At 39.8% G+C, this 27,578-nt stretch overlaps 1 protein-coding gene across 1 annotated transcript; it reads right to left on the reverse strand.

Moving 5' to 3' along the window:
- Positions 1-12,236: 12,236 nt before the first annotated feature.
- Positions 12,237-14,110, reverse strand: LOC148864513 (hydroquinone glucosyltransferase-like). The gene has a single exon (XM_088977237.1). The coding sequence runs from the start codon at positions 13,817-13,819 to the stop codon at positions 12,407-12,409; it is 1,413 nt and encodes a 470-aa protein (XP_088833363.1). The 5' UTR covers positions 13,820-14,110; the 3' UTR covers positions 12,237-12,406.
- Positions 14,111-27,578: the final 13,468 nt, after the last annotated feature.

Raw genomic sequence — 27,578 nt, forward strand, 5'->3', positions numbered from 1 at the left:
CTGATACTCATGCCTCAATAGCTGTGCAAATTATATATCAAACCACTCCATCTCCGGGTCCCATACCTAGTGACTAGTGAGCTACCTATATACAAGCCGGACTAGGGCGTCGTGGCCAGTATATTTGAGGCATATTTAAGGCTCAAATCTTCTTTCTGATTGCGTAGCAGGGCTACCTAGGCCCTGGGTCTGTGTCTCTGGTTTTCTCTTATTTTCCTTTTACAATCTTGCATTAACTCAACCGGATATGGTTCACTTCATCTATGATCTACCCCACCTGGTTAACAAGCATTTTTTCTCAAGGCTCAGTTTAGAAAGAGTATAAGTGAAATACAGTAAGACTCAGTTTAGAAAGAGTATAAATGCAAATTTGTAAAATATAAAATTTTATATTTTGTATTATTTTGTATGCATTTATATTATACGCTTGTACATATTTCCATTTATACTCTTTTCAAGCTGAGCCTAAGCTGTTTCTTGGGGTTAGTTTTTCGGTAAGTTGAAAGTCGCTTCTTGCGGTTGATAAGTATTTACCATTATGTCTTTGTCTGAAAAAATGCAGCTTGTTGTGCATGATTTTGTGTCCAATCACTCAAATACCGGCTCAAAAAAATAGATTCATCTACCAGCTAGCACGATACCTGCAAACCAGAACCAACACAATTGAAGAAGTATGGCTCCAATGGACCGGAGGCAGTCAAGGAGTTTAGATCTGTGCCCCACAACGTCTCACAGCACATCCCCGTCGTGTATTAGCAATATTTCTTGATGATGACATCATCATTTTTGGTATATTATTGAGAGATGTTCCTAATACATGACAGAGATGTGCTGTGGGGCGCAGATGTGAACTCGTCAAGAAGATCCAAGCTCTATTCTTGAATCTTGATAGAAGAATTATTGCCTATTTGGCAAGTCTTTTCTAGAAGATCTATTAAATAAAGGAAAGGGTAAGCTTTTGTAAATAGATCTTGGAAGACCAAAGACCATTTAGTTGAAATGTTTTTCATAAATCTCATAAAAGCCAATAATAGCTAAAGGCTGTTTGGTAATATCATGAAAATATGTGTTTGGGTCAAGGAACCTTTCATTTAACACGTGGGACTCACATACATTTTCTAAGGTGAACTCCACATACCATTGGTGGACATGTATGTGTGGCTCACATACATTTTTCAAGGTGGGCCCCACACACCATTGGTGGGCATGCATGTGGGGTCCATGTGGACATGTATGTATGCCTACATACATTTTTCAAGGTGGATCCCACATACCATTGGTGGACATGCATGTGGGGTCCGTGTGTGGACATGTATGTGGAGTCAACATACATTTTTCAAGGTGGGCCCCACATACCATTGGTGGATATGTGTGGGGCCCACATACATTTTATAAGGTGGACCCGACATACTATTGGTGGACATGCATGTGGGGTCCATGTGTGGACATGTATGTGGGGCCCACATACATTTTTCAAGGTGGGTCCCATATACCATTGGTGGACATGTAAGTGGGGTCTATGTTTGGACATGCATGTGGATCATGTGTGGACATATATGTCCCACATACATTTTTCAAGGTGGGTCCCACATAATACCTAAGTGGGCCCCACATACATTTTCCAATGTGGGCTCCACATACTATTGCTATGTCCCATTTACACATTCAAATAGTTTTTTTGTTAAAAGATAACCCATTTTCTCCTAAGCGTGTGCATCATGCCACACGTTCGAAGAAGATGGGGGGTGCTAAAAGATTGTAAAAGTTTCATTTGAAGCTTCTTGAAAAAGCCTAAATTAGGGTTGTTGGCATCTTTTATGGGTTGAAGCTTTTTGCCAATAGATCTTTCTATTACCAAACGGGAAAAACCCAGAATTCAAGCTTCCAAGCTTTTAAACAGCCCAAAATCCACACAGAAAGACTTGCCAAACACGGCCTTAAACTTTCACACACACACACACACACAAAAAAAAAAGAAAAAATAGAAGAATTAACCAAACCTAACTCAAGTCCAGGATCAACTCATCAAGTCAACCAAAGTCTAAACTATATCAAACCTATTTTTACCTAACTTGGGCCGTCAATTTAAAGTGTGCTTACCATTTAGATTTATTGTATGATGTATAATTCTGCTTGCTTAAAAAGTTAAACTATAGCTAGAGCATGACCAACATTTTATAAACCATTGTATGCATCAAAGTTCATATGAAATAAAATTTTTAAGTTTTTTGCCTTCCAAAAAAAATTAACTTTTTTTTTTTCAAATGGTTATCTATCTTGTTAATTAATTTTAATTTTAATAAATTTCTTAAAAAATCATATTGGCCTAACCCGCTAGTTGGGCCAAACTTCCTTTTTGGGGAATTCATGATAGGCAGCATAGCCCGCCACAATGTCACGGGGGTAGTTCTATAGTGGAAGAAACCTGTGCAACGTCTAGGCCAAGGCAAGCCAAGACAAGCCTGATGTGTTCTTAGCCTCAGCTCCACTAAGGTCAGTAGAACTGGATCATGACCACAAGGCTCATGGCCGGGGCACTCTACTGGCTCTTGCCGGTCCATGGAAGGCACCACTTACGTGCTAAAGGGGGATAGCCATGATGAGGGGCGACTTGACACAGATGTGAAGGGACTCCTATATGCCAATGATGATGGGCACCTGTGTGCCATATTGATAGGCAACCGTTGGGCCAGACCATACCTGTGCTCTATGGGCTACGGGGTAGCTCGATCAGCTAAGACATGAGGCTAGCGAGGTGTAGAGACATGCTTAGGCCAGACCCACGTGCAGAGCCTCCCCACCATGGAAGTGGCGCAATGCCAGCCCATGCACTGTCCCCATAGGCATGTGTGCACCCATGAGGAACCTTGGTAGCCATGCTAGCCATTAACCAAGGCCGCCCCGCAAGGGAAGTTGGTTTAAGAGTGCCAAGGTCAGGCACCCAAGGAGGTCGACCACCCCTCCTCAAAGAGTATGCTAAGATTTTAGAGGTTTGCCTGAAGATGACATCAATTCTCCCAAAAATCTTACTAGTGAAAATGACGATGAGATGGTGTTCCTTAACATAAACCCGCCAAGCATAGGCAATGCTAAGCCAGTGTCAAACCGTGACAGGCTCCCCCACTCAATCCATTGTCGTCATCGACAATGGCTCCTTCTGTGAATGGGCGTCTGTGTCCCGCACCATCCACTTGTGTGCCAGTTCCTAGGCTCACCTGGCCAACCCGTGTCTCGCCTATGTTAGTGTCCATTTATGGGGATAGAACCATTTCACCATGCCGGTCTACCTAGACTTCACCCCTTGTGTTGAGATTACTCAAACCACGCGATGGCTATACTGTTGAAAGTGTGTGAGAAGGGCCCTTGAAGAAATTGTGTGTGTGATGCTTCGCGGAGGTTCGCCCCATGTATCATCTTTACCTCAAGGATCGACCGTATTCTTGGTAGCTTTTCGATGGTGCTACCGAACACAATGTGATAGGTCTACTCCTACTATTAGCGATTTGTCTTGGGTACCCTTTGACCATACTGGCCTGCAGACTTCACCTCGTCGTATGCGGGTTACTCAAACCTAGTCCATGGCTTATGCTCTTTTAGCCCTCGAAACTACACTTCACCACGCTGACTCGGGCTACCTCTATGCTCCGAGGGGGCCCTAATGTGCTGCTGCCTCAAGGAGATCTGGCCGCAATGTGCGTGAGTGGTAGCATTTTTTACCCATGATGTTGCTGAACATGCACTCGCCTTGTGATGTGTGATGATTGCTACGAATGTTCTGCCTGTGTAATGAGCTGAGCATGTCCTCCGATGCATTGCTAGTGTAGGGCCGCCATGCTCCAACGGCCAGTGTACCCACATTCCTATCATTCCAATATTGTGGCTTCAACCGAATACCCTTTTAGGTGCAAAACTGTCACTTCAGTGAAATTCCTTGACCAACTATCGACACCAAGCAATTTCGGACTGCTGCCCTCGCCTTAGTAGTGTATCAAACAAAGCTACGGAACAATGACTCATCCGTTATGAAAGCAAGATGTAGGCGCACCGCCCACACCTCACCAAAATGAACAACAACTGATGTCCATGATGAAGCATGGCACTCCCCCATTCAAACCACCACAAAGTGCCTTCCATGAAATGGCTCATGCGTTTGCCCTCGCATGAGCACAATGCCCAATGCGTCTACCCCCACAAGGGCGTTGCTTTCGGGTCATTGGAATGGGGACACAAAGAATGGCCTCTTACCAGGCCCGATGTCAGTTGCTTGCTTGAACTCGAGTGGAAGTGCCGAGGGACTGCACCCTACAATGTGCTGCTTGTCGAGATGACCGCTTCAACTGGCTCTGTGTGCTTTCGCTCTGATACCAACTGTCACAAGGGTAGTTCTACAGTGGAAGAAACTCGTGCAACGTCAAGGCAGGCTAGGACAAGCCTGATGTGTGCTCAGGGCTAGGAGTTGCCCGATGAGATGGCTCCAGCAAGGTCAGTAGCACTGGATCATGACCTCAAGGCTCATGGCTAGGGCACTCTACTGGCTCTTGCCGGTCCATGGGAGGCACCACTTACGTGCTAAAGGGGGATAGCCATGATGAGAGGTGACTTGGTGCCAATGTGAAGGGACTCCTGTATGCTGATGATGATGGGCACCTGTGTGCCATGTTGATAGGCAATCGTTGGGCTCGTTGGGCCAGAACACACCTATGCGCTATGGGCAACGGGGTAGCTCGATCAACTCAGACACAGGACTGGCAAGGTGTAGGGACATGCTTAGGCCAGACTCACGTGCAAAGCCTCCCCACCATGGTAGTGGCGTCATGCCGGTACTATCCCCATAGGCATGTGTGCGCCCATGAGAAACCCTGGTAGCCATGCTAGCCATTAATTAGGGCCACCCCGCAAGAGAAGTTGGTCTAAGAGTGCCGAGGTCAGGCACCCAAGGAGGTCGACCACCCATGCTCAAAGAGTACATTAAGCTTTTAGAGGTTTGGCTGAAGATGACATCAATTCTCCCAAAAATCTTACAGGCGAAAATGACGATGATGTCTTTTAACGTAAACCCGCCAAGCATGGGCAAAGCTAAGCCTGCATCAGACCGTGACAACAATGCAGCCTTGCAGGTGGCCCACATTACAACCCTACAACAGTTGAACAGTATCTGGGTTGAGTTAAGTTTTCCATTGATCAATTCTGCTCCTTTAGACTGTGTTTGGTTTGAAGGAAAAAGTAGGGAAAGGAAAGAAAAGGTTTTATACAAACTTTGTAAAGGTTTTCTCACCTTTCCCTTCCTTTCTCTACTTTTTCCTTCCAACCAAACATAACCTTAAGGCTCAACTCAAATGGACACCTACCGGCTACTGCTGGGCTTAGTTCTAGTTGTTTACACTCAGCTTAGTTGGGAGCTTCGGGAGGAGTCTATCTAGGTTTTCATCGTTAGCCAAAAACGCAAGGGCGCATTAGGCAAAAATCCGGAGCCATGATCTCATTATAAGCTTTTTTTATGTGGACGTGTGGTCCATCAATGTCTTGCTTGCATCAGCCATAATCAGCCTTTGCCTTTGGTCTGAGATGATGTCGAGTGGGTGAGGGTCCATTACGTTCAATAGTGTTAGAGTCTGAGATGGAAGTGGTCCGTTGGGGGATATGATCTCTTAATCCAGAATGGGGTTTGATAAGAAAATTAATTTCCAACTGGGGTTTAGGAAAATAAAGAACTAAAGAAGAGAGGCCAAGTCCAGAGAAATAGGGTCTGGGGGTGGGGGTGGGGGTGGGTCCCTCTCTCCTCCGTAGTCCGTAGGATGACTCAAAGTTCAGAATTGGAAGCCAATGGTTGTTGGTTGCTATTTCTTTGTCTTAGTCAGACATGGAACGCCTAGAACATGTGAAGTGTGAACCCCCCATGTCGATGAGATCAAGACTACTCCAGAGTCCAGAGGTCGGCTGATGAACTTGCCCACCGACGTTCACGTTCAAGGGAAAAAGAAAAACACGGACTCTGGCTCTTTTGTTGTTTGTTTGTAGTTAGTTGTAATCTTTCATTTTTTTCTTTTACACCAGACAGTCAGTCACATAGAAGATGTTTCATCCGGCAGGTAATAACATAAACAGACAAACGAACAAGTAGATAAATAAACAAAGTCTACGATGATCCACCACGTGTGAATGCTTCGTGGTAAGAGAGGACGTTTGTGGACGATTATTAATGGGCCCGAACGCGAAGTATTGCTCCCCATGACCCAGTAACCAGTAGAAGAGATTGGTCAGAGTTGGTATCCCACCAAAGCAGGAGCCATGGATCAAACTCCCAGATATACAGACTCTCTGTGGTATGGCCAACGGGCCTCATGTCCACCCTGCTCTGTCCCTACCTTGGATTATAATCAATATCAGCATTCTTAATGGAAAATAAATAAGAAAAAGGATTGAGGAAAGTTAGAAGAAAATAAAGGAAGACACAGTTGGGAATGGAGGTCTATAAAAGCGCCTACCTACAGAATTGGATAAGAAAAATGATTGAAGTTGGGCTACCAAGTACTCTCATATATATTGGGGGCCTCTTGGGGTAGGGTTAAAAGAAGAATGATTAGTTGCCCACATCTCCGTTGCTTTATGTCACACACTTTATGACCAACAGACTAAGTCATTATATGTGATGGATGGTCTTTTTGATTGTATACTCAGATCTTACCCTCCAAAAGGTGAGGTTAAATTATATGGGTCCTAAAGGGTCAACTTTTTGGGGTCGCAGTGAGGTAAGCAAAGCCCAGTTTGGCATGAGCCATGGGCCATGGAGTGTTTCACATTTCTTCGCTTGGGGCCCACTGATCAGATTAGACAGCAGAAGGCACAAAAGGTGGACTGGGAGCCTGAAGGTGAGAACTGAGAAGCGGGTGCTAGAATGATCATTAACTTTCCAACTGTGTTTCTGAAACCTGTGCTTGTTGTAATGCAGTTTGGTCTGGGCCTCAGTGTGGGATAAGAGCTATAGACCTGCTAGTCTTCAATCTCCACCATAGTTATGGTGAGTGGTGAGTGATTACTCCTTTTTGTTAGCAAACCCATGACCCACCTACCTAAAAAGATTCTTAGAAAATGGTTCAGCAAGAGATGGGTCCACAGGACCAACTCAAATCAGACAGAATAGAAAAAGGACTTAGGTGAAAGTAGTTAAAAATGAATTAAGTACCAATAATTTAATAATGGATATGGCACTGTATAGAAGAGAATGGTGACACAGATTCATGTAGCTCACGCATATAGTTGGGTCAAGGTTTGAGAATGATATGACTCATTAGTAAACATAATCTGGTCCCTAATCCAAGTGATTTCCTATTAGACTAATGGAGGGAGGAAAGTGGAAAATGAGTACCACAGTCCACATATGCAACTACCATAGATGGGCCCTGGGCCATGAGAAGCCCCTTTGGATTTCTATTTTTTTTCCGCTTACATATGAAATTCTAAAAGCCAGACGGTTCATCAGTCATTTAGAAAACAGAGTAGGCAAATTTGTAAAAGATTAGGACAGTAAGAAGAGTTCCTAGTAAAGATTGTCAAACATGGATGATGTCTACTACCTGAAATCTGTGGGGAGTTTCTTTTTTAGTTGTAACAGTGCCTCTCCATACCATCCAATGAAATGGGCACAAACCTTCTGTCCATTCCGGATTTTTCCTATTTAGGTGATTTAGATATAATTATCATAGTTTATGACCCGTACAATGATGGATAAGTGGGGAAGTTAATGGGCTGCCATCCCATGTTGGAGCCCATGTGTTCTTAGAGGTCCACTAAGCCTAGGCTTTGGCTCGATATAACACAATTGCAGATTCCACTATTAATTATCTTGGTAGATACCTACTACCTACCTGGTGTAATACTTATCCTAATTATTTTCCTGTCTAGTTGTGGGAACTGGTGCTAGATTCGCTTTTGTACAATAGGCCCCAACTATTTTAAAATATTTACTTGGCCTGCAATTCCATTATTGAGATGCAATGTAACGGATTCATGTTAATGAAATATAGTTGAGTTGCTGGGTGCCTCATTAGCTCAAATGGGTGGTTGATCGATGTTCTCAATCTGATATGGAAGCAACTTATGAATAATATAATACTAAGGTTTTTTTTTATTATTATTTGGGGTTGGTGGGGCCTCTTTGTATGTGGTTCAAACACGTATGTGGTTCATAGGAATTCTGTTCATATTTAACGCAGCCACAAATGAAGAATATTTATTCTTTGCCGGGGAGATGTTCCCAATTTATGGGGTACTGTGTTGTGGATAAACACGGGCAGGAGATCCGAAGTCAGATATGTGCATTGACAATTCCTCTTTGTCCATGCCTTTTTGTCACGGGGATAATTGCTGGGCCCCGTGCGGCATTCGAAAGGGGCGAGTAAGCTTACGCAATAAAACAAACACACACAAAAAAGCAACAAAATGAACACTAATTAGCAAAAGGCTATTTGTATTGCATTAGTCAGTGGCAAGCACAAGCACACAATACAGTGTCGAGGGGATCTAGTGCTTAACCTTTACACGCTTATGAACTCACTCGACTACCTACCTTCCCTCAAAGAGTACGTTAAGCTTTTGGGGGAGTGACAATAAAAAACATCAAAAAGGTGAAAAAGAATACTACAATATTACAATAGTACCATTGGCAATCCCCCATACAAAAGTACATGCATAGACCATCCATGGCACACACTTGGACGCTGGAGTGGCGGCTGTAGGCATGGTGATTGGCATTTGAAGGCGCGACAAAGAGAACACTTGTTACAGTCTCCCCCACTCAATTCAGTCTTCGTCCTCGAAGACTATCTTCTGTTTGAGGCTTGAACTTGTTGTTGGTGAAAGAAGGTTCTTCGACTGCTCTACGAACCGGGTTTCTTCCAAAGCCCTGATAGTAGGTTGGGTAGATTGCTAGTGGATGTTCTTGATGGTGGAAAAACCTATGGCCAGTTCCTAAGTTATGTCCCTGCTTGGCTGCTTCAAGGTAGGATTTTGACTTGTTCCTGATGGTGGTAGGAAAGTTGGTGGCCAAGGTTGGGTCAAAATGGTATTTTGGATTGTTAGGGTGTTGGTTCCCATGCATTTTTCCCGAAGGGTGACTCACAAGGCTACTACAAAATTTATCTTAAGGGATGATGTGAATGAGGTCCCTAAATGGCTCAGGTGGCATTCGTTCTCCCCGATGGTTGTGGTAGTAGGCATGGGCAAAGTTTGATGCGGCCTTGGGTATTTTGTTGGGCCCACCAGTTGTGGGTGTGTGCGGCTTCGGCTGCAACAGTGGCTTTCACTGCTATTGTTGTGGCGGCACTGGCACTGACACTGACTTCTTCCCAGAGTTGCTGCGATCACTTCTTGTTGCAATGGTGGTAGTTGTAGATCTCTTGGCTAACAATGGTGGAGGGGTGGTGTTGGAGTTGTAAGGCAGAGACGTGCTTCTTCTTGGTGCTGGCGGTGCCGATCATGTTAACCATGCAAGGTGACTGCTCGTCCAAGATCATCAGGGTGTCGAGGTGAGGCGCCAGTGCAGCTTTGGCCTGTATCATGAAGTCCATTCCAATGACAATATTGAAATCATCTATGTGGACGATAGAGAGGTCAATCTCTCCTTCCCAGGTACCGAGTTGTAGTCTTACTCGGCGGGCCATGCCTTCAATAGTTTTGGCACCTGTGTTAACTGCTTTGAGCCAGATAGGCTCTTTGGAAATGGCCAAGTTTAGTCTCTTGGCCTCTGCAATGGATATGAAGTTGTGAGTGGCCCCTATGTCAACTAGGGCCCTGGTTGGCCTCCCGCTAATGGTTACTTCAACATACCTCAGTCCTCTTTTGACTGAGGAGGGTTGTTTAGAGGTAGCCCCTTTCTTCTTCATGGCATTGAAAAGTTGGAGGGCACCCACTCTTGGCGCTTGGGTACTCCGTTCCCCATCACTTAGCTTGGCAATGAGGGCATTCAGTTTTGTTCGCTTTGGGCAATTCCTAGTGAAGTGCTCCTCCCCACAAATGTAGCAAATGGGAGGACGGCTTGGTCTCCCTTGATATTTGTTGTTGTAGTAGCTTTGACTTCCTTGTGGCTGCTTCCCCTTGTGGTGCTCGACTGACTGGTTTGTGGTTGAAGGGTGGCTTCTCTTTCGGGGGACTGGGTTGTCTATCTCCCCCACTCAAATGTGTGGTACGCGGGCTGGCTGGTCTGCTTCCTTCGTCATCCGACAATCTTTGTTCACTAAGTTGTTCGGCAATGGCCATGGTGGAGGCAAGGTCCTGAACATTGCGTCGTTGGAGCTCAAGCTCGGCCCAGGGCTTTAGACCATCCATGAAGTTAAACAATAAGTCATTGTCTGACATATCGGTGACTTCTAATATGAGGGTTGAAAACTCTTTGACATAGTCATGGAGGGAGTTGTCGTGCTTGAGAGTCTTCATCTTGCGACGAGCGAGGTATTCCACATTCTCTGGGTAGAATTGTCTCTTCAGCTCTCTTTTAAAGTCAGCCCAGGTACAGATAACACACATACCACGTTCTATATCAACACACCTTCTGCGCCACCACAACATAGCGACATCAGTCAAATACATAGTAGCGGTACGTACCTGAGTCATTTCATTAGTCACATTGGCGGCAACGAGGTACTGTTCCATTTGCCACAGAAAGTTGTCAAGCTCTTTTGCATTGCAGGTTCCCGAATAGGGGGTTGGCTCCCTAATCTTGATGTGGGAGGGAGTATGTGTAAAAGAAGTGCTGGTTGGATTAGAGATGGCCCACTTCAGGATTGCACATTCTACTTTAAGCTCCTCTAATTGAGCTTGGGTGTCGGAGGAGGAACATGCGACGGACTTCATTGAGGCCCACTCCGCTTTCATCTCATCTAGCTGGGCCTGGACGGCCATTGATGTGGAGGTGCTTCTTCTCCACGTTGCCCACTCGTTCTTCATCTCATCGACCTGGATTTGAAAACTATCAAACCTGTCTTGGACCTACGAGTTGGAGGAGCTTGCTTCTTGTTGGTGCGCAGTGCTGCAAATTTGCTTGAGCGTGCCATTGATTATGTCTCGGACCTCATCCACGACTCCATTCAAGCGACCTTCAATTTCGACCAGTGTGTTGTCCATGGCTTCCATGTTTTGATGCAGCTCGTCTATCGAGTCTCGCATCTCACCTACGGTGGCTTCACAACGTAGCATGCGCAACTCAACAGCTGCATGCTTGTTGGAAGATTTCTCACTTTTGCTGGGCTTCGGTTCCTTGTCCTTGCCGATGTCATCGGCGGGCACATCATCGGCCTCATGTGTTGTAGAGAGTCCATGCTTGATCTCCACCACGATGTCCTTGTTATGCTTCATGCTATCACTCACGTCGCGGGCCGAATGGCTTAAGAGGAGCTCCTGCTCTGATACCAACTGTCACGGGGATAATTGCTGGGGCCCCGTGCGGCACTCGAAAGGGGCGAGTAAGCCTACGCAACAAAGCAAACACACACAAAAGGGCAACAAGATGGAACACGAATTAGCAAAAGGCTATTTGTATTGCATTAGTTAGTGGCAAGCACAAGCACGCAATACAGTGTCGAGGGGATCTTGTGCTTAACCTTTACACGCTTATGAACTCACTCGACTACTTACCTCCCCTCAAAGAGTACGTTAAGCTTTTGGGGGAATGACAATAAGAAACATAAAAAAGGTGAAAAAGAATATTACAATATTACAATAGTGTCATTGGCAATTCCCCATACAAAAGTACATGCATAAACCACCCATGGCAGACACTTGGATGCTAGAGTGGTGGTTGTAGGCATGGTGATTGGCACTTGAAGGCGTGGCAAAGAGAACACTTGTTACATTTTGGCAAGTGGATTTGAGACCTGATTGTGAACTGTGAATTTGTAATATGCGCACAACCATTTTCTCTGTTTAAACAATAAGTTAGAACTATTAAGGAAAGGTAATTAAGCTAAATTTGTTCATGATCAAGAGATTCAATTCAAGGCAATTCCTCAATTCCCAATCCTAATTCAAACAGGTCGAGTTGCACTGTCACTGCCAAGTGTCAATTCTGCTTCCCTATTTGAGTTCCTTCACCAAACAATCCAACTCTCTCTACCTAAGATTCCATTTAAACTGATCTTTTTGTGTGTTATGAATCTGAACCGGTTCAAATTCGACTGAAGATTACTTACAATTAGCCCTAATCTAATTGTAGAGGTAGCAAAGACCAATTACTCTGACAAAAATGAAAGAAATCGAAACGCTAAGAAGATGGATTGCAGATATCTATATAGAGTCTGCTAGGTACAGAAGGAAGGATTAATGGATTATGGCCAGAAAACGAAAGCAAACTATATGTCTTACATACAATCGTCTACATTTTCATTTTTTTTTTTAAATTTTTTATAAAATCGTTTTAGTTAATCCATCTGTTTACCACCTCCGAGAGTGCCTTTGTAGAAGACCCATCTTCGCTCAGCACTCTGGCAGCTGCGTCCTTGAGATCTTTCATCCTAGACCGAATTCTCTTCCCTTCTTCCCCTTCCATGAGCCCCTTCACAACGGTGGCAATTTCTGCTCGACCCACCAACCCATCTTCGTTCACTTTGGCCCTTAGTGACACCTTCAGATCCTCGGAAAGCATAAACGCGTTCATCTTTTGCTCGGCGTAAAGCGGCCATGCGATCAAAGGCACGCCATATACGACGCTCTCCAGGGTGGAGTTCCAGCCACAGTGAGTGAGGAAGCCACCGGTGGAGCCATGACTGAGGATTTCTGTTTGAGGAGCCCAGGAGGATACCACCAGCCCCAACCCCTTGGTCCTCTCCAAGAATCCTTTCGGTAGGAAATCAAAAGGGTCGCTTACGCCGTGAACGCTGAAGTAAGTGGCGTTGGCTGCTTTTTGACTTGGGCTCCTTACAACCCACAAAAATCTTTGCTCGCTCATCTCCAATCCCAATGCCAGTTCCGTTAGCTGCTCATGTGAAAGCGTTCCACCACTCCCGAAGCTCACAAATAGGACCGATCCACTGGGCTGATCGTCCAACCACTTCAAGCAGTGGGGCCTCTCCGCCGCCCCAGCATCGGAAGAACTTGTCCGTATCAGCGGCCCAACCGGGTACACCGGAGGTCTGCCCGGAATATCCTGCCTGAGAGCCTTCAGAGGTCCCGGTTCCAAATCCATGAAGCTATTCACCATAACACCCTCAGCCAGCAAATATCGCTTTGTGTGGTGCAGAAGCCATTTGTAGGCCTCATTCTTCTTGTCTTGAACCGGGTCCAAGAGTTCGCTCCCGGGAATGGGTAGGCACCCCGGCAATTCCACCGGTTCTTGCAGGTCTCTGTACTCACAGGAGTATCTCTGGTCCAGCTCGAGTAGGTGGAAGAACAAATTCAAAGTCGTGGCCGTGGAAGGGAAGAAGATGTAAGGCGGAAGCTTGAATTCCTTGGCAACGTCGAAGGCGTCGGTGCCGAAGAGATCAGCGACCAAGGCGACGAGACGAGTGGTGTATACCAAGGTCTTCAAGGCGTCGCGGAGAGAAGGGAGGGAACGAACTACGGTGAGGGAGATACGGGTTTCGATCTTAGCATCGTCGGGGAGGTCATCGAAGTTAACGGGAGGGAGGAAGAGGGAGGAGATGGTTTTGGGGAGGGAGTCGAGAACGGAGGTTTGGGCTTTGGAAGGGGGACCATCGGTGGGAACGACGAATGTGACTGTAAAGTGGTGGTGGTGGACGAGTCGCTTGGCGAACTCGATCAGCGGAATGAGGTGGCCCATCCCCGGTGTCGGAACGATGATTATGTGGGGAGTTCGTTGCGGTTGCTCCATGGGTGGGGATAGATGCTTCCTCCTCTGCGATTGGCTTGTGCGGTGGTGTTTTATATCAGATGAGGCAGGCGGAGGAGGCGGAGGAAAGCCTGAAACTGAAGGGTGGCTACCGTGTTAGGACAAAAGATATGGGCTCAAACAAATAAAAAGTGCTTTTATAGGATAGATGCATAGATAGACGACAGATGGAGAGACAGACAGATTGATAGATAGGTCATAGGTAGAGCGTAGAGGTTCTCTCCACTCTCTATTTTTTTCGTCTTTCGTTCCTTCTCTCCACTTGTTTTTCCGTAAAATTCCTTTTATTGATTTATTTTTTGAATTAATAATTAAATTATGTAGATGTTGGTTGGTTCACACTTCACTGGGGTTGTGGTCATAGTTTAGTTCTGGGCCTGGGTGGGTCTACTTTAAAAATGGGTAGGCTTCTAGAATGCTAAGTTTGATAGGTGTCCGTGAATCAATGATTTAAAGGGAACGTCGTGCCTAAAGTGGGGAGAAGATTGAAACCGCACAATTGGAATCAAGGACTTTTTCTTTTCTTGATAATATTATAATATTACATTAGGGGTGCGTGACGTATGACGATGGCTGAACTCTGAAGGCTGAAAGCTCACTTGAACTCTGCACCTCACCAGACTGGACCGGAGTCACAAAAAACAAAAAAAGAGAAAAATCAGGAGTCGCCGGACCCACTGGTGTGGCGCTGCGCGGAGAGTAACGATGATGTCAATTCTAACGTAAGCCTTGTGTAATCATATCACCACCTCCTTCCATGATTGTTGATTGGTTGTTGGTTTCTTTAACTCTTTTTATGGAAAAACATAAACCCCCATTTATTGCCATATGATGCCGTCAGCATGATCTAAAAGAATTCAGGGATCGTTCAGTGAGGTTTCACAACCAGAGCCGGCGGACTAGGATCTCTCTGGAGTGGTTTTACACAGGACACCACAGAGGATCTAGCTCAACCAAAACCGTCGGACTGGAATCTTCCTTCTTTCCCTTTCCTGTCAAGAACATCTGCATGGGACACGATTCCTAACAACAAACATTTATATTAACCATCACCATTGATACGATACTTCTCTTACAGAGAGTATATCATATAAGTTTTTAGAGGGATCAACTTCTAAAACCGGTGCAAGTGGAATGATTTGATATTGACACAATTTCACCGGTTACAATGTCTTTTGTTTGTACTGTGGTAATATCAGTCGGTGGATACATATGCGTTGTTTTAAATTCAAATGTAATAATTCTTCATTAATTGGACCGATTCGTTTCATTAAATCCCATTTCTTACTCGTTATGCTTTTAGCCACTTTTTAATGCCCTATTTATTATGGTCTTTTTCAATTTTCAAATTGAGCCCATTAATTACCATCATTTATAGCAATAATTGTGAAATATTTCCAAATTTTCCATTTATTATCTCCCTATTAAATACAAGTGAAAAATAGCATTCCACGTGAATCCCAAGAAAAAAAATTCTAAAACACATTCCAATTATCGGGGATTTCAAATATTGTCATTTCTCTCCCTATTAAATACAAGGGCAAAAGACCTTTTTTTTTTTTTTTTTTAAAAAAAACTTAAATCTCCCTCAACGTGTCTCAAAGATACTAAACCTCTTATCTCTTTTCAAGATGTACTAACGCTATATTTTGCAAATAAACGGGTAGAGAAATAAATACTTATTTCATAAATACTAGATAATGATAATGATTGTAATAATATATTCAATTTTTTTTATATTTTATATTTTTTCTTATTAATCGGATGCAAATTGCAAAATCTGAATCCAATTATGTAAACATCTCATATTGTGCTGCAAAGTTTTGGGTATCATTTACAAGCCTAAAATCTTCTTTTTATGATGTTTGATCTTTTTAGTTTTTATTCTATCTTTTTTGTTCATTTATCAAAAAAAATGTAAGATATAAAGATATGGAATTGAATGATGTGAAAAGTAGTAATTCAAATTATATTTTAAACCTCACAATTAAATAGAGATTAAATTCAAATGATGGGCATTTTAGTCAAAAGAATGTTCCATAATTTTTTTTCATATTTTTAATAGTAGTGTAAATATAGATTTATAGATGTGTTTAATTTTATCTATAACTTTTTTTATTTCTATATGTGTAAAAATAATTCTGTTATGTACACTTTTTTTTTGTTTAATATGATAAATATTGATATTACACATGTGCCCAAATGCTTTTTGTAAAATTTATTTATTTATTTTTCATTTTTGTGTTTTTATGTTTTATTATTTTTTATTATTTAATTATGACATTAAAGGTTGACAAATTTGACCCAAAATTTGAACTATTGATCATTGCCAAATAGGAAAATAATTTCATTTTTGGTTGGTTTTACATTATGTATTTCATTTTCATCATCAATAAAACAAATCTTGTTTATTACACTTATTTTTTTTAATTTGATTAAATAAAAATATCATAAATGTGTCTAATTTTTCTATATTTTTGTAATTTTCTATATGTATTTTATTTAAAAATTTTATTAACTATGATTTCATAGGTTGACCAATTTGATTCTAATGGTTGAATAGCTTACAAGTTGTTTGGTTCCGTTTACGTTTATTTAGTAAAGGATTACTGATGGTGCCACATAGGTGCCATCTCAGCATTTTCTCTCTCTTGCTCTTCTGCATACGAGCCCGGATCTCCTGTCCACGTTTATCGCAGCCATACATGGAGAACATCTAATCCTCTGCATAGTATTATGCAGGGGGAGATGTTCCCAATTCACGGGGGGTGGTGTATTGTGGGTAGGCATGGGCAAGAGATCCAGAGTCTCTACATACATCGAAAATGTAAAAATGAACTTTGGTTTATGTTAATGCCAACCCTTTGTAGAAGTTATTTTTTGAAGCTTCCACAAGCGGACAGGCGTTTATTCATTGTTTCGTTGAAGTGGCACCTAGTTGTCATGAACAGTTGCAATTATTGCATTTCTTGGTTTTACCAACAAATAAAGTACAAACGTTTATTCAATAAACATAAACGGAACCAATTACTTAGATAAAGAGTGGTTTTGTTTTTGAGTAAGTTTTGAGGGTAAATTGATGAAACCTCCCTTGAAGTTTGATAATTGTTATCACCTCCCTTGAACTCTTTGATACAATTGCAAGTAGACCCCCTTTTTTAGAATCTTCCAAAAGAGGCACAAAAATGTCCAAAATACCCATGCAATAATTATTAAGGCTGGTTTCTATAGAAAAGCAATACAAATTTTATAAACAACAAAAAATAGAGAATTTAAAGTTGCAATTTTTCCTTTGAATGGTTGATATGAATAGGGGTGTAAACATATTGAATTCAAATCAAATAAGGCAATATTCGAATTTGAATTCAATTAGAAAATTCGATATCCGAATTCAATTTGATATCCAACGGATATTGAAAAATTAATATTCGAATTCGAATTTGATTAAATATTTGAATATTTGATTCGTTTCAAATTTGACCAATTAATTATTTTAGGTAGTAAATTAATATATAAAATAAATATTTTATTTATATAAAGTATATAAACACATAAATTATTTATACAATTTAATTATTATATAGATAAATTATATAAAACATTTAAATATTTTATATATTATATATAAGAATTAAATAGTCGTTCGGGTTTGGATATTTATCGAATTGAATCATGTCATATCCAAATTCAAATCCAATTAGCTAATCGATATGAATAAGATATCTGAATTTGACTAATTAAATACTCGAATTTGATTCAATTATGCCGAATCTTGATTTCGAAATCGGATTTTCGAATACTATTGACAGTCCTAGATAAGAAGATTCTAACAAAGCTACAAGGGGATCTACACATGCAACTATATCAGAAAGTTCAAGGGATGTAATTGTAATTATGAAACTTCAAGAGAGGTTTCATCAACAACTAAAAACTTTAGGGGGGTTAAAATGTGTGTGTGTGTGTGTGTGTGGTTGTGTGTTTTTATATTGTTAAAAGTATTGGAGAAAGATCTAATTAGTAGCATTTACTTAAATATAAGATTTAATAAGAGAGAATGTGAGTTAATACCTTAAATATAAGACTTAATGAGAAGGGATTAAACGAGGTGAAAAGTATTAATTGAACTTACATTTTCAACCCTCATAATTAGAAATTGACTAAATACACAAATATATACATTTTAGTCAATGAAAGTTCCACACCCTCATTTGTACTTTTTATAATAGTATATATTTATCTTTAAGTACTTATTAGTGTTTGGTAGGTCCTTTCTCAAATCACTTAAGTTGTGTTTATTTGCGGTGTAAATATCGGACCTGTGTAATTAAACACTCCAGTCCGGTTTTGTAGCCATTTGGATGAAGTATAATTTAACACCAAAAAATGATGTAAACTACGACGTACACATTTACATTGATAATCCCACTTTCCATTTACAACGGAACATAATTTTAAACCGATCAGTGTACAACTCCATCGGTGTAATTATACTTTTAAACCACATTCAAATGCAACCTTAAACTTATTTTAAGTACTTATTTGGGTTATAGTGTTTAATGAGCCACTTAACCAATAAGTACTTATATTTGTGAAAATGACAATTATAACCATGAATAATTGCCCAAAATGGAGAAAAAGGGTGGAGATTCATGTACTTAGAACGACTTCTCTGCCTAGAGTTGTGTGTCACCATTGCTGGTTCGTGTTGGAGCTCACATGGAGAAGACAATGGAACAGTTTTGCCCCAAAACATTGGAATGAGTACTTATTGAAAGAGTGCTTAAAATAAATAGCCCCTAAGTTGCTTTTTTTCAAGTACTTATTTCGTAAATAAGCACTTATTTGCTCCTGTTTCACCAAATGCAAATAAGTGCTTATTTGCCACTCATTGCGTGGTCCCACTACTTACTTTAAGTACCTAAAATAAGTGATACCAAATAGGGGCTAAGATTCATCGGACAAAGTCTCCTGTGCTAGTAATTCAAGTTAGGACCATTTTCATATGACATTTAGTGTAGCTGAATTTTTCTTAAGCCCAATATTGACACTCTATGCTCCCTTTGCCTTTCTTTAACTTTATTTGAAAAGTTGCCCCACCTCTCACATGCAACGAACAAGAGAGCGAGGATACATCTCCTAGGGTTCTCTTCTTTAGCATACTTATTGTTATTGAAACCTCTATAATCCTTGAATTCATAGGGTCGTATTTGATTACATCACAAAGAGAATTGATGGATAATATATTTCCATTGATTTCGACTCTATTAACAGCCTAATGTTCCATTTGGTTTGTGGGAAGATTTGGGTGGGATGGGATAAGAATATGGATGAAAAAGTGTGAATTTTTCATGTTCCATCGTTTGGTTGTGCAAGAGAAAATAGTGGGAAAATTACTTTTCTCATGTTTGTTTTGTGGGAAAATCATTAGAGTTGAACTAAATTTTAACACAACATGACATGACCTTGTTAAGATTTTTCGTAAGTTGGAACTACCATGTTGGGCTTCAAGTAAGGTAAAAGCTTGAGTCGAGCTCTAGTTGGGTTTGAAGCATGTTGGGGTGGAAGCTTAGCTGAGCTCTGGTTAGGCTTCAAGCATGTTCGGGTGAACACTTAGCTGAACTCTAGTTGGGCTTCAAGCAAGGTGAAATTTCAGTTGAACTTGAGCTGAGCTTTGGCTTAGGGTTAAGGTTTTAATTAGCCTGAGCCCCTTGTTATATGCACCTGTCCAACTGAATTTATATGTAATTAGAAAATCAGGAAAATCAGGAAGCCTCTTAATTAGGAGTTTAACAAGGCAATCTTATCAAAATCGAACTCCAAATTCAAAGCTCTGTAAGTGATAAGAATTTGATGGGACAATAGATATAATTTTTTATATGCGTTAACCATGCAAAGCAAAGAATAGGGTTGACTATGGTTACTATCAACTTAGAAGTTTGACGCTTAATTGCTTCAAAAATTCATCCCAAAACCTGCTAAGAAGATTACATAATCTTTCTTGAGATAAAGGGATAAAGCCTAATCCTAAATGAGAAAAGTTGAATTCAATAAATCAACGTATAGTCCACGAATTTGTTGTAGGTTTGTCATAGATTTCTACTACATTCTTTAATGCCAAGTCTTCCGGTAACACAAGAAACATAGCAAACACCTAAAGAGGTGATTATATATATTGTCATTAACTCTCAAAATATCAAGAGGTGGTTATGCTTGAATTCAATTGTTAAAGTTCCTTTGAAAGTCAAATACTAGTAAAATAAACGATATAATTATGTAATAACAAGAGTCACGTAACATCATCAATGGTATCTTTTCCCAATATTACCATGAAGTTTAAAAACATCAACTTATATTTTCTTTATAAATGGGGTGCAATGTAACCTGCCCGCAGTTTATCACTTTGGAAGGTTACCCAGTGGATCTAGATTTCATGGTTTACACTTTCTCTTTTGATCAGCCTAAAGAGGAGTAAACGACAACTAAGCATATTTGCTACAATTAACATGAGTAGTTTCATTTGACAACTATTTCAGCCATGTTGAGAGTTCAATTCTACAAATATTGACTCTCTCGGCTGTCCAGGAGTGAAACCTTCGTTTCACATCAGTTCCATATCTGGCATGGTTTTCAAAATCGGACCAGATCAGATGGTCAGACCAGAAAAATTGGGAATTGGTCAAGTGATCGGTTCTGCTTTTCTTTAAAACCGGACTTTTACTAAAAACTGTTGATTTTGATCAACAAACCGCTGACCCGGATGATTAATCGTTCGAAAATTTTTGATCATTTTTTATTTATTTTTATTTTTTTTGTCAGAACGGGCTGGTCATTTGATTTAAACGATCAGACCGTTAGGCCTGGGAATCGGACCCCCTAATTGGTTCGTTCTCTGAGTCATTTTTAAAAACCTTGATATCTGGCTTTTATCAAATTATGTTAATTGCTGAAATTTTTATTTTAAATCTAAAGTTGGGCAGGGGAGTGTTTGGACATGGACCATGAAAAGATAAACACATGAAGCTTTGGAAACTATACTTCCCTCTATAAGTCCTGTGTTGTTTAATGTCCTCTCTAAACAACTCATTTAGCATCTAAAAGTCAGCACAATATTTAGTGATATTTAATTCGTCTTAACATAAAGTTTCTGTCATGCACCAAAAAAGAAAGTATCATTTATAATGGGAGTGACGTGAAATGAACATTAAACCACTTGGTCAAAGTGACTCTAATATCATCTTAGAAAACCATTTAACCTAAAAGCTTAAGTTGTTAAGTTCCTTGAATAGGTTTTATTCTCTCACAAGCATAAATGTAGACATCAACCTCTTTGGTTGTCATTGTTTATAAAAAATGTAATGGAATAATCCTTTGCCCTTGATTTGGAGATATAATCAATAAAAGGGTCCAAGCATGGTGAGAAGTCAAGTCACCATTCTTCATCATCACTCAAAAGATTCAAAGTTTCTCAAGACGCAATTGTGCCAATAAATTTTTTAATTAAGATTCTATAAGTGGTATATGCAACATTGGCGTGAAGTGAGGCAGTCCACCAACTAAGACATAACCAAACAAGCATGGATTTTAATTACTAAATATAATTGAAAATAAATAAACAAAAAAAGTTGTGAATATTCCAAAAATCTGAAAAATTGGGCTTTCATTATTTCAATTTCTAAGAATATAACTACCACATTTCAACATAAAACTGAAGTATCATCAGCACTTGTATAAGACATCAGTACATAGATCAATTGAAATTCACAATTCACAAATCACATAAAATGCATGTTGACATTAACACATATAAGCGTCTTATGTCATATTCAAATGAACTTAAAACAATGGAAGCGATTAAAACAAGTAAAAAAAAAAATTAAAACAATTAACAACAAGCATTTTTTACAATTTTATACATACTAAATAAATACTGTCAATCAACTTTATTATTCAATATTTGCAAGTAAAGAGCTGAGGAAATAAACAGATCTTGCTAAAAAATAAATGCAAGAATAGGGCTTCGGATTTTCATGAAGAAGCAAAAACCCTCAATTTCTTATTCATAACAGGAAGAAGATATGAAAACCTTGTTGCACATTTTCAACAAAAGAAGAAAAGGAGGGTCGAAACCCCCTGATTGTCACCTCTAAAAGTAGAATGATGAGTGTGGAAGATATTAAGAAAAGCACAAACCCAAAAAGAAAAGGAAAAGCAAGTATTGGGGAAACAAGCCAACAAATGAAAGGACTCAAAATATTTTGAAAAGCATAATAAAAAAATTCTAAAACATAAAAGTTGCAGTAATACAGTGAACTACCTATAAGGAGACAAGCACAAAATGAATGAACATGAGAATAAATGAAAGAGAAAAAAGAAATCTATCAAGATACAACCAATGTAGAGAAATGCAAATTTACAGAAGATGCAGAGACGGGGTAATTTCGTTACGTGAAGATTGCACGAGAAATGCAAACAAAAATGGAAAAAGCAGTGCTAAGGGCCTTCCATAAGGCAAAATCCAAAGAAGGAGGAAGAGATTCTGAACTCTAAAAATGTATTTCATTTTGGAGGTATTAGAACCCAAGTAAAAATCAGGGAAGAAGGTGAAGCGGGAAACGGAGGGGGTGTAGATATTTTTGTTGAAAAAAAGGCTCCCTAACACGAGTAGAAGATGAGTCCGGTCTTACCATTACTTGAAAACACCAGAAAAGTAGCCTAAGATATATGACTGTTGCAACACCTCTGAAGGTAGATGGAGAAGACAAGAGATATATACTCAACTCTTCCTTTCTCAGTGGGGTTGCATTGATTTGATGCGATCCTGCATTCTTATTTTTTGGATCCCGCATCCCACAATTTTCCCATCTTATCGCATATTTCCCTCAAAACAAACAAGGAAAAAAGAAATCTTTTTAGAATATTCCCTATTTCCAATCCCCAACCCATAAACCAAACATCTAAAATTTGAATACCAAGGAATTAATTGACCATATAATATATAAAGTCAGCCATCTAATGTTTGTTGAATCATGAAAACAGAACCATTGTTGTTTTCATGGTTTGTTACAAGGAAATATGAAAACAGAACCATTTCCAGACTCGCCACCATCAATCTACACCCTGTATCCCCCTAGTTGCCATGTATTCCTTCTCATCAGTTGTTACCATTAATGGCGTCATCCTTTTTTTTTTTAAAGCAAAACAAAAGTTGTATTAATGAAAACTAGGGGGACATAAACCTTACTCCTCAAAGTGGAATACAAATATACAATAGGTGATAGCCTTTATTCATCCTTTGAGGATTTATGTAATGGTGTTATAGGCTTAGTTGATTAACGTTCCTCTTTGGATTTACAACCCTTCTTCTTTAATTCTACAAATAGTGTTAAAACTTGGATTCAATATGGTATCCCCCTACTTCACTATTCATCCTCTGATGTTTTGTAACAACATCCTACAAGATATCTAATGGTTCTTGTAACACTGCCAATTCTATATAAGTAGTGAACCAGGGATGCTCCATCTCATTCTATTCATATTAGATTCATGAATCCCATGAATGCACCATCCTCAACTGCTCGTTGATTGGTCACCCAACTCTCTCCTCTCTGGATCAAATATACCAGCCCGGCCTTATTGATCAAATCATCATCGCCCTCCACTCCACCAATATTATTGTAGAAACTTGTTACACTATAAAATTGAGAAACAACAGCGGCGTCGTGATAAACACCAGTTATCTACTAGATCCTTTGTTGTTTGTAGGACTTGTGGTTATTTCAACCTTAGATTTAGTATTTGATGATGCACGATCTGGTCGGTCTTAGCTGTCAGTGATCTTGCCTCTGATGGAGTGGGAGATGCCTGAAACAATGAGAAAACGAGAGATCCCCGGGGAAGGAACCCGGTGGGAATGCTCCAATGCTCAAGTTAGCACTCTTAAGAAAGCAAGGAAGATGAGAGATTCTAAGACCAGAAGGCGCGAAAGTATCACTTACCTTTATTCTAGGGGAAGAGGGTCTTTTATGACCACCTTGGTGCACTCACTCCCAAGCCTCTACCAGATCAGGTGTAACCGCTCTGTGGGGGGCAGGCATAGCCGCCACTGTCTTCTCTGTCAGGGTCGTCTCTACAACAACTGAGATGGTGGTAGCAGGTGGCCGTTGGAGTGTGGTTGTCATTTGTCAAATCCCTGATCAGTCAGGTGCGCCGCCTCAGAGTACGGACTTCTTTGTCAAGTATGGTTATTCAGTCCTGCGACCTGGAGCCAAAGTGCCGGGGTGGTGCATGAGGTGAAGCCTTGAGTTTGGGTAGGAGTGTGGCCCAGACTGACCCGAGGTGGGTCAGTCCGGGCTTCTCCCTTCGCGGGGTTCCTTGTAAGACTCGGGATTTCTAGGAAAAGCTCGGGTTCTACCTCCTAGGAAGCATGAGTTACTTTTGGGGATATGGCTATGTCGCTGTGCCGAGCTGATGCTCCTGCCAGGTCATACCCGATTGCTTCCACATCAATAACCCTCTCTTTCTTTGGTTCCCCCTTCTCTCTTCTTTCTTTAAACCTCTTTCATTTCTCCCTTTTCCCTTTCTACCTCTTTCATTCACTCTTTCTCTTTCTTTCCCTTCCCCTACTTAGGCAAAGTAAGTGTCATGTTTTCTCTTGCTCTAAAGCCGATTCTGATTCATGTTTTCATGTGGAGTTGGGATTCATTGAAAGCAAAATGTGGGACCAAGCACTGGCTGGTTTGCTAGAGCAGAGGTAGGTAGGTGTTCTACTAAAGAAAAAACATCCGTCCTATGTGCACCATGTGAAATTTCAGTTACCACTTACCACATCCCACAAACTAGAGCCAAATACTAAATATCTCTACCACCATATGTTGAACTCCCTGGAGGGCTAGCCAAAACTGAGGATTGAAAGAGACACGGCTGCAGATAGGTTCCATATGACTTTTCGCTTTTAAGCAATTGGGTATTATAGTATATTCTCCTGAACTTTTTGTTGGTGTAAATATGTGAATTATGAATCGACACAAGTACTCTTATTTAACATGGCTCTAATTTACTGGTTTAATTGATGGACAAAAGGTTAAGTTTGGTTCACCAAAATTCTATCTTCTTCACGTTTTTGGACTTTGGATATTAATCTCCAAATTCAAAGTTTGTGGGTAGAAATTTTGTGCAAAGATTAGAAGATATCATTGAGACAACAATAAATACCACTATGAATTTATAACATAAAAATTAAGAAGTAACAAAAATTATTACTTCTATATTTAATTATTATTAATTTAAATCCCATAACTCTATTTAGAAATAACAAAAAATTAATAACAATTAATATAATTAATTAGAAATTTAACAAAAATTATAAACAATTTAATAAAACTAAAAATGCATTGCCATTTTATATGCCATCGTCAGTTTCCTACATCTTTCTCAATATATGACCACATTGGAGCTTGCTCCACTTCATTATATTTTTCCTTGAATGTCATTGTAATTGGGTGTTTTTAAGGGGATAGTCATCATAAATAAAATTAATTAAAATAAATTCTTTAATCCAAATTACTAAATTATTTTTGTAGTAATTTATGGATATTATCTATGAAATATTAATGAGAATTTTCAATATGATTTTTTATTATTATATGAAATTAATTAAATATTACTATTATTATCTAAAAATGATAATAATTATTTTCAGAAAATCATTTTATTCATGTCAGTGGTCTTTAAATTTTTTTCTAACTACTTACTAAAAATTACTGAATTTTGTAATTTAATTTAATGAAAATTAATTTATAAATTTTTTAATTATTTAAATAAATAACTAAAATTAATAATTACCATAATTCTTAAAACTATATTTATGGGTTTGGGGGTTTATGGGTTTGAGGATGACTCTGTACCCCATGGAGTTATTCACACAACATTTATCAATTAAATGCCATATAGTTATTTTATTCCAGTGATTTTGTTCTACTTTGGTTCATAAGTCCCTCTTGAACACAGAAACACGAACTCTGGCAATCATTTTTGATATATCTTGTCTCCATTCCCCCTTCATTATCCCTCTCTCTTTCTTACCGCTAGCTCCTCTCTCTCTCTTAAAAACAAGTGCTGCCTTTTCAAGTGATTATTTTTTAAATAAGCACTTATTTGGTTTTTTCTCCAATAAGCACTTATTCATTTAAAAAGACAATTTTACCCCTCAATTTTATGACAAATTTATCCAAAAAGGACTTTTGTGTTCCTGGCCACGTATCATGCACAAGAAGAATGTGTCAAATCCACATCCAAGTTACTCTCCATGAGTCATTGGAACAGAAACTCATATTTCAACGCACGAACTAAAAACGGATAACAATATTTGATTGAACAATACCTCTTGTAAACTACCCGATCTTGGCTTTTAAGTGTATTTTCATCTTTGCAATCAAAATCCCTAATCAGAGCATCAAGCAATGTTGATATCCTTTTTGCCAAATTAAGCTCCAAAACTCCTAAAACCAAGATCAGGTTCCATGACGTTCAAAGAAGTGGAGGGATCACAATTGTCTTTGCCCAAAGAACCTTCTTAATTTGTTTGTTGGAGTTTCTACGAGCCAAGGCTGGTGTAGTATGGAAATGAAATGCATGAGAAAAGCTTTAAATAAAATAGTAGAAGTTGAATTTTAAGAAGAAAAATTCTCCACTAAACAATAAACAGAAAATTGATAACAAGAGAAGTGCCTTAGCCTTCCCCTAACTACTCTTCATATAGAATCCTACTAAAACTCACTCTATAATAGAATCCTACTAAAATCCTAATCTAAGAAAATACTCCAAAATAAAGTCCTACGAAAATTCTTCAAAAGAAAGGTTCTAATTGAATATAAATTCGAAATAATGCTATCTTGGTAAAAACAAACTAAGATGGAAACTTTGAGATGGCACCAACTTGGTAAAAACGTACTAAGATAGAATTCCTGTGATGATGTTGTATCGGTAAATATTTACTAAAATGGGCCAATATCATTATTTATGCTTTTAATGTGTCTTGGAACGGTCCCAACTTGCATAGAACTTATCGGTCTTCTCCTGTATTGCATCATCCTACCCGGGTTGGAGAGAATCCGTCATCGGATTCAAATCATCATCTGACTGAATGCCAATATAAAGTACTAAATGTTTGACATTGAAAACATCATGGGTACGTATATGGCTGGGTAGGTTTAGTCTATACGCATTCTCATTGATGACTTCAACTATCTTGCATGGTTCAACCTCCCTTGGCGCTAGCTTTCCACGTTGCCCAATTTGTAGGCGGTCCTCTATTAAAATGGCCCAAATATAATATCTCGTATCAAATACTACTTTCCTCATTTTTCCATCAACATATTGTTTGTACTTAGCATTTGCTACCTCTAGCTTGTTGTGGACTTCTTCTTGGAGGTTCTTAAGCTTCTGTACCATATCATCATCTTTGTCATGAATTAAGCCTGGCTAAGTACTAGTAGCAAGGTCAATGACGCTAGAGGGTTGGTCCCATATACTACTTCAAATGGGCTATATCCGGTACTTTTGTTTTTGGACATATTGAAGGTGAACTCAGTCTGTGCTAATAAGAGATCCCATTGTCGTTCATGGCTAATTACAAGAGTTTTTAAAAGATTCCCCAAACTCCTATTGATTACTTTGGTTTGTTCATCTATTTGAGGATGATATGAATTGTTGAATTGTAATGAGGTACCCATTAGCCTCCAAA

This window comes from Nelumbo lutea, chromosome 3, assembly GCF_056320005.1.
Source record: "Nelumbo lutea isolate HS-2025 chromosome 3, American lotus-T2T, whole genome shotgun sequence".
Taxonomy (NCBI): Eukaryota; Viridiplantae; Streptophyta; class Magnoliopsida; order Proteales; family Nelumbonaceae; genus Nelumbo; species Nelumbo lutea.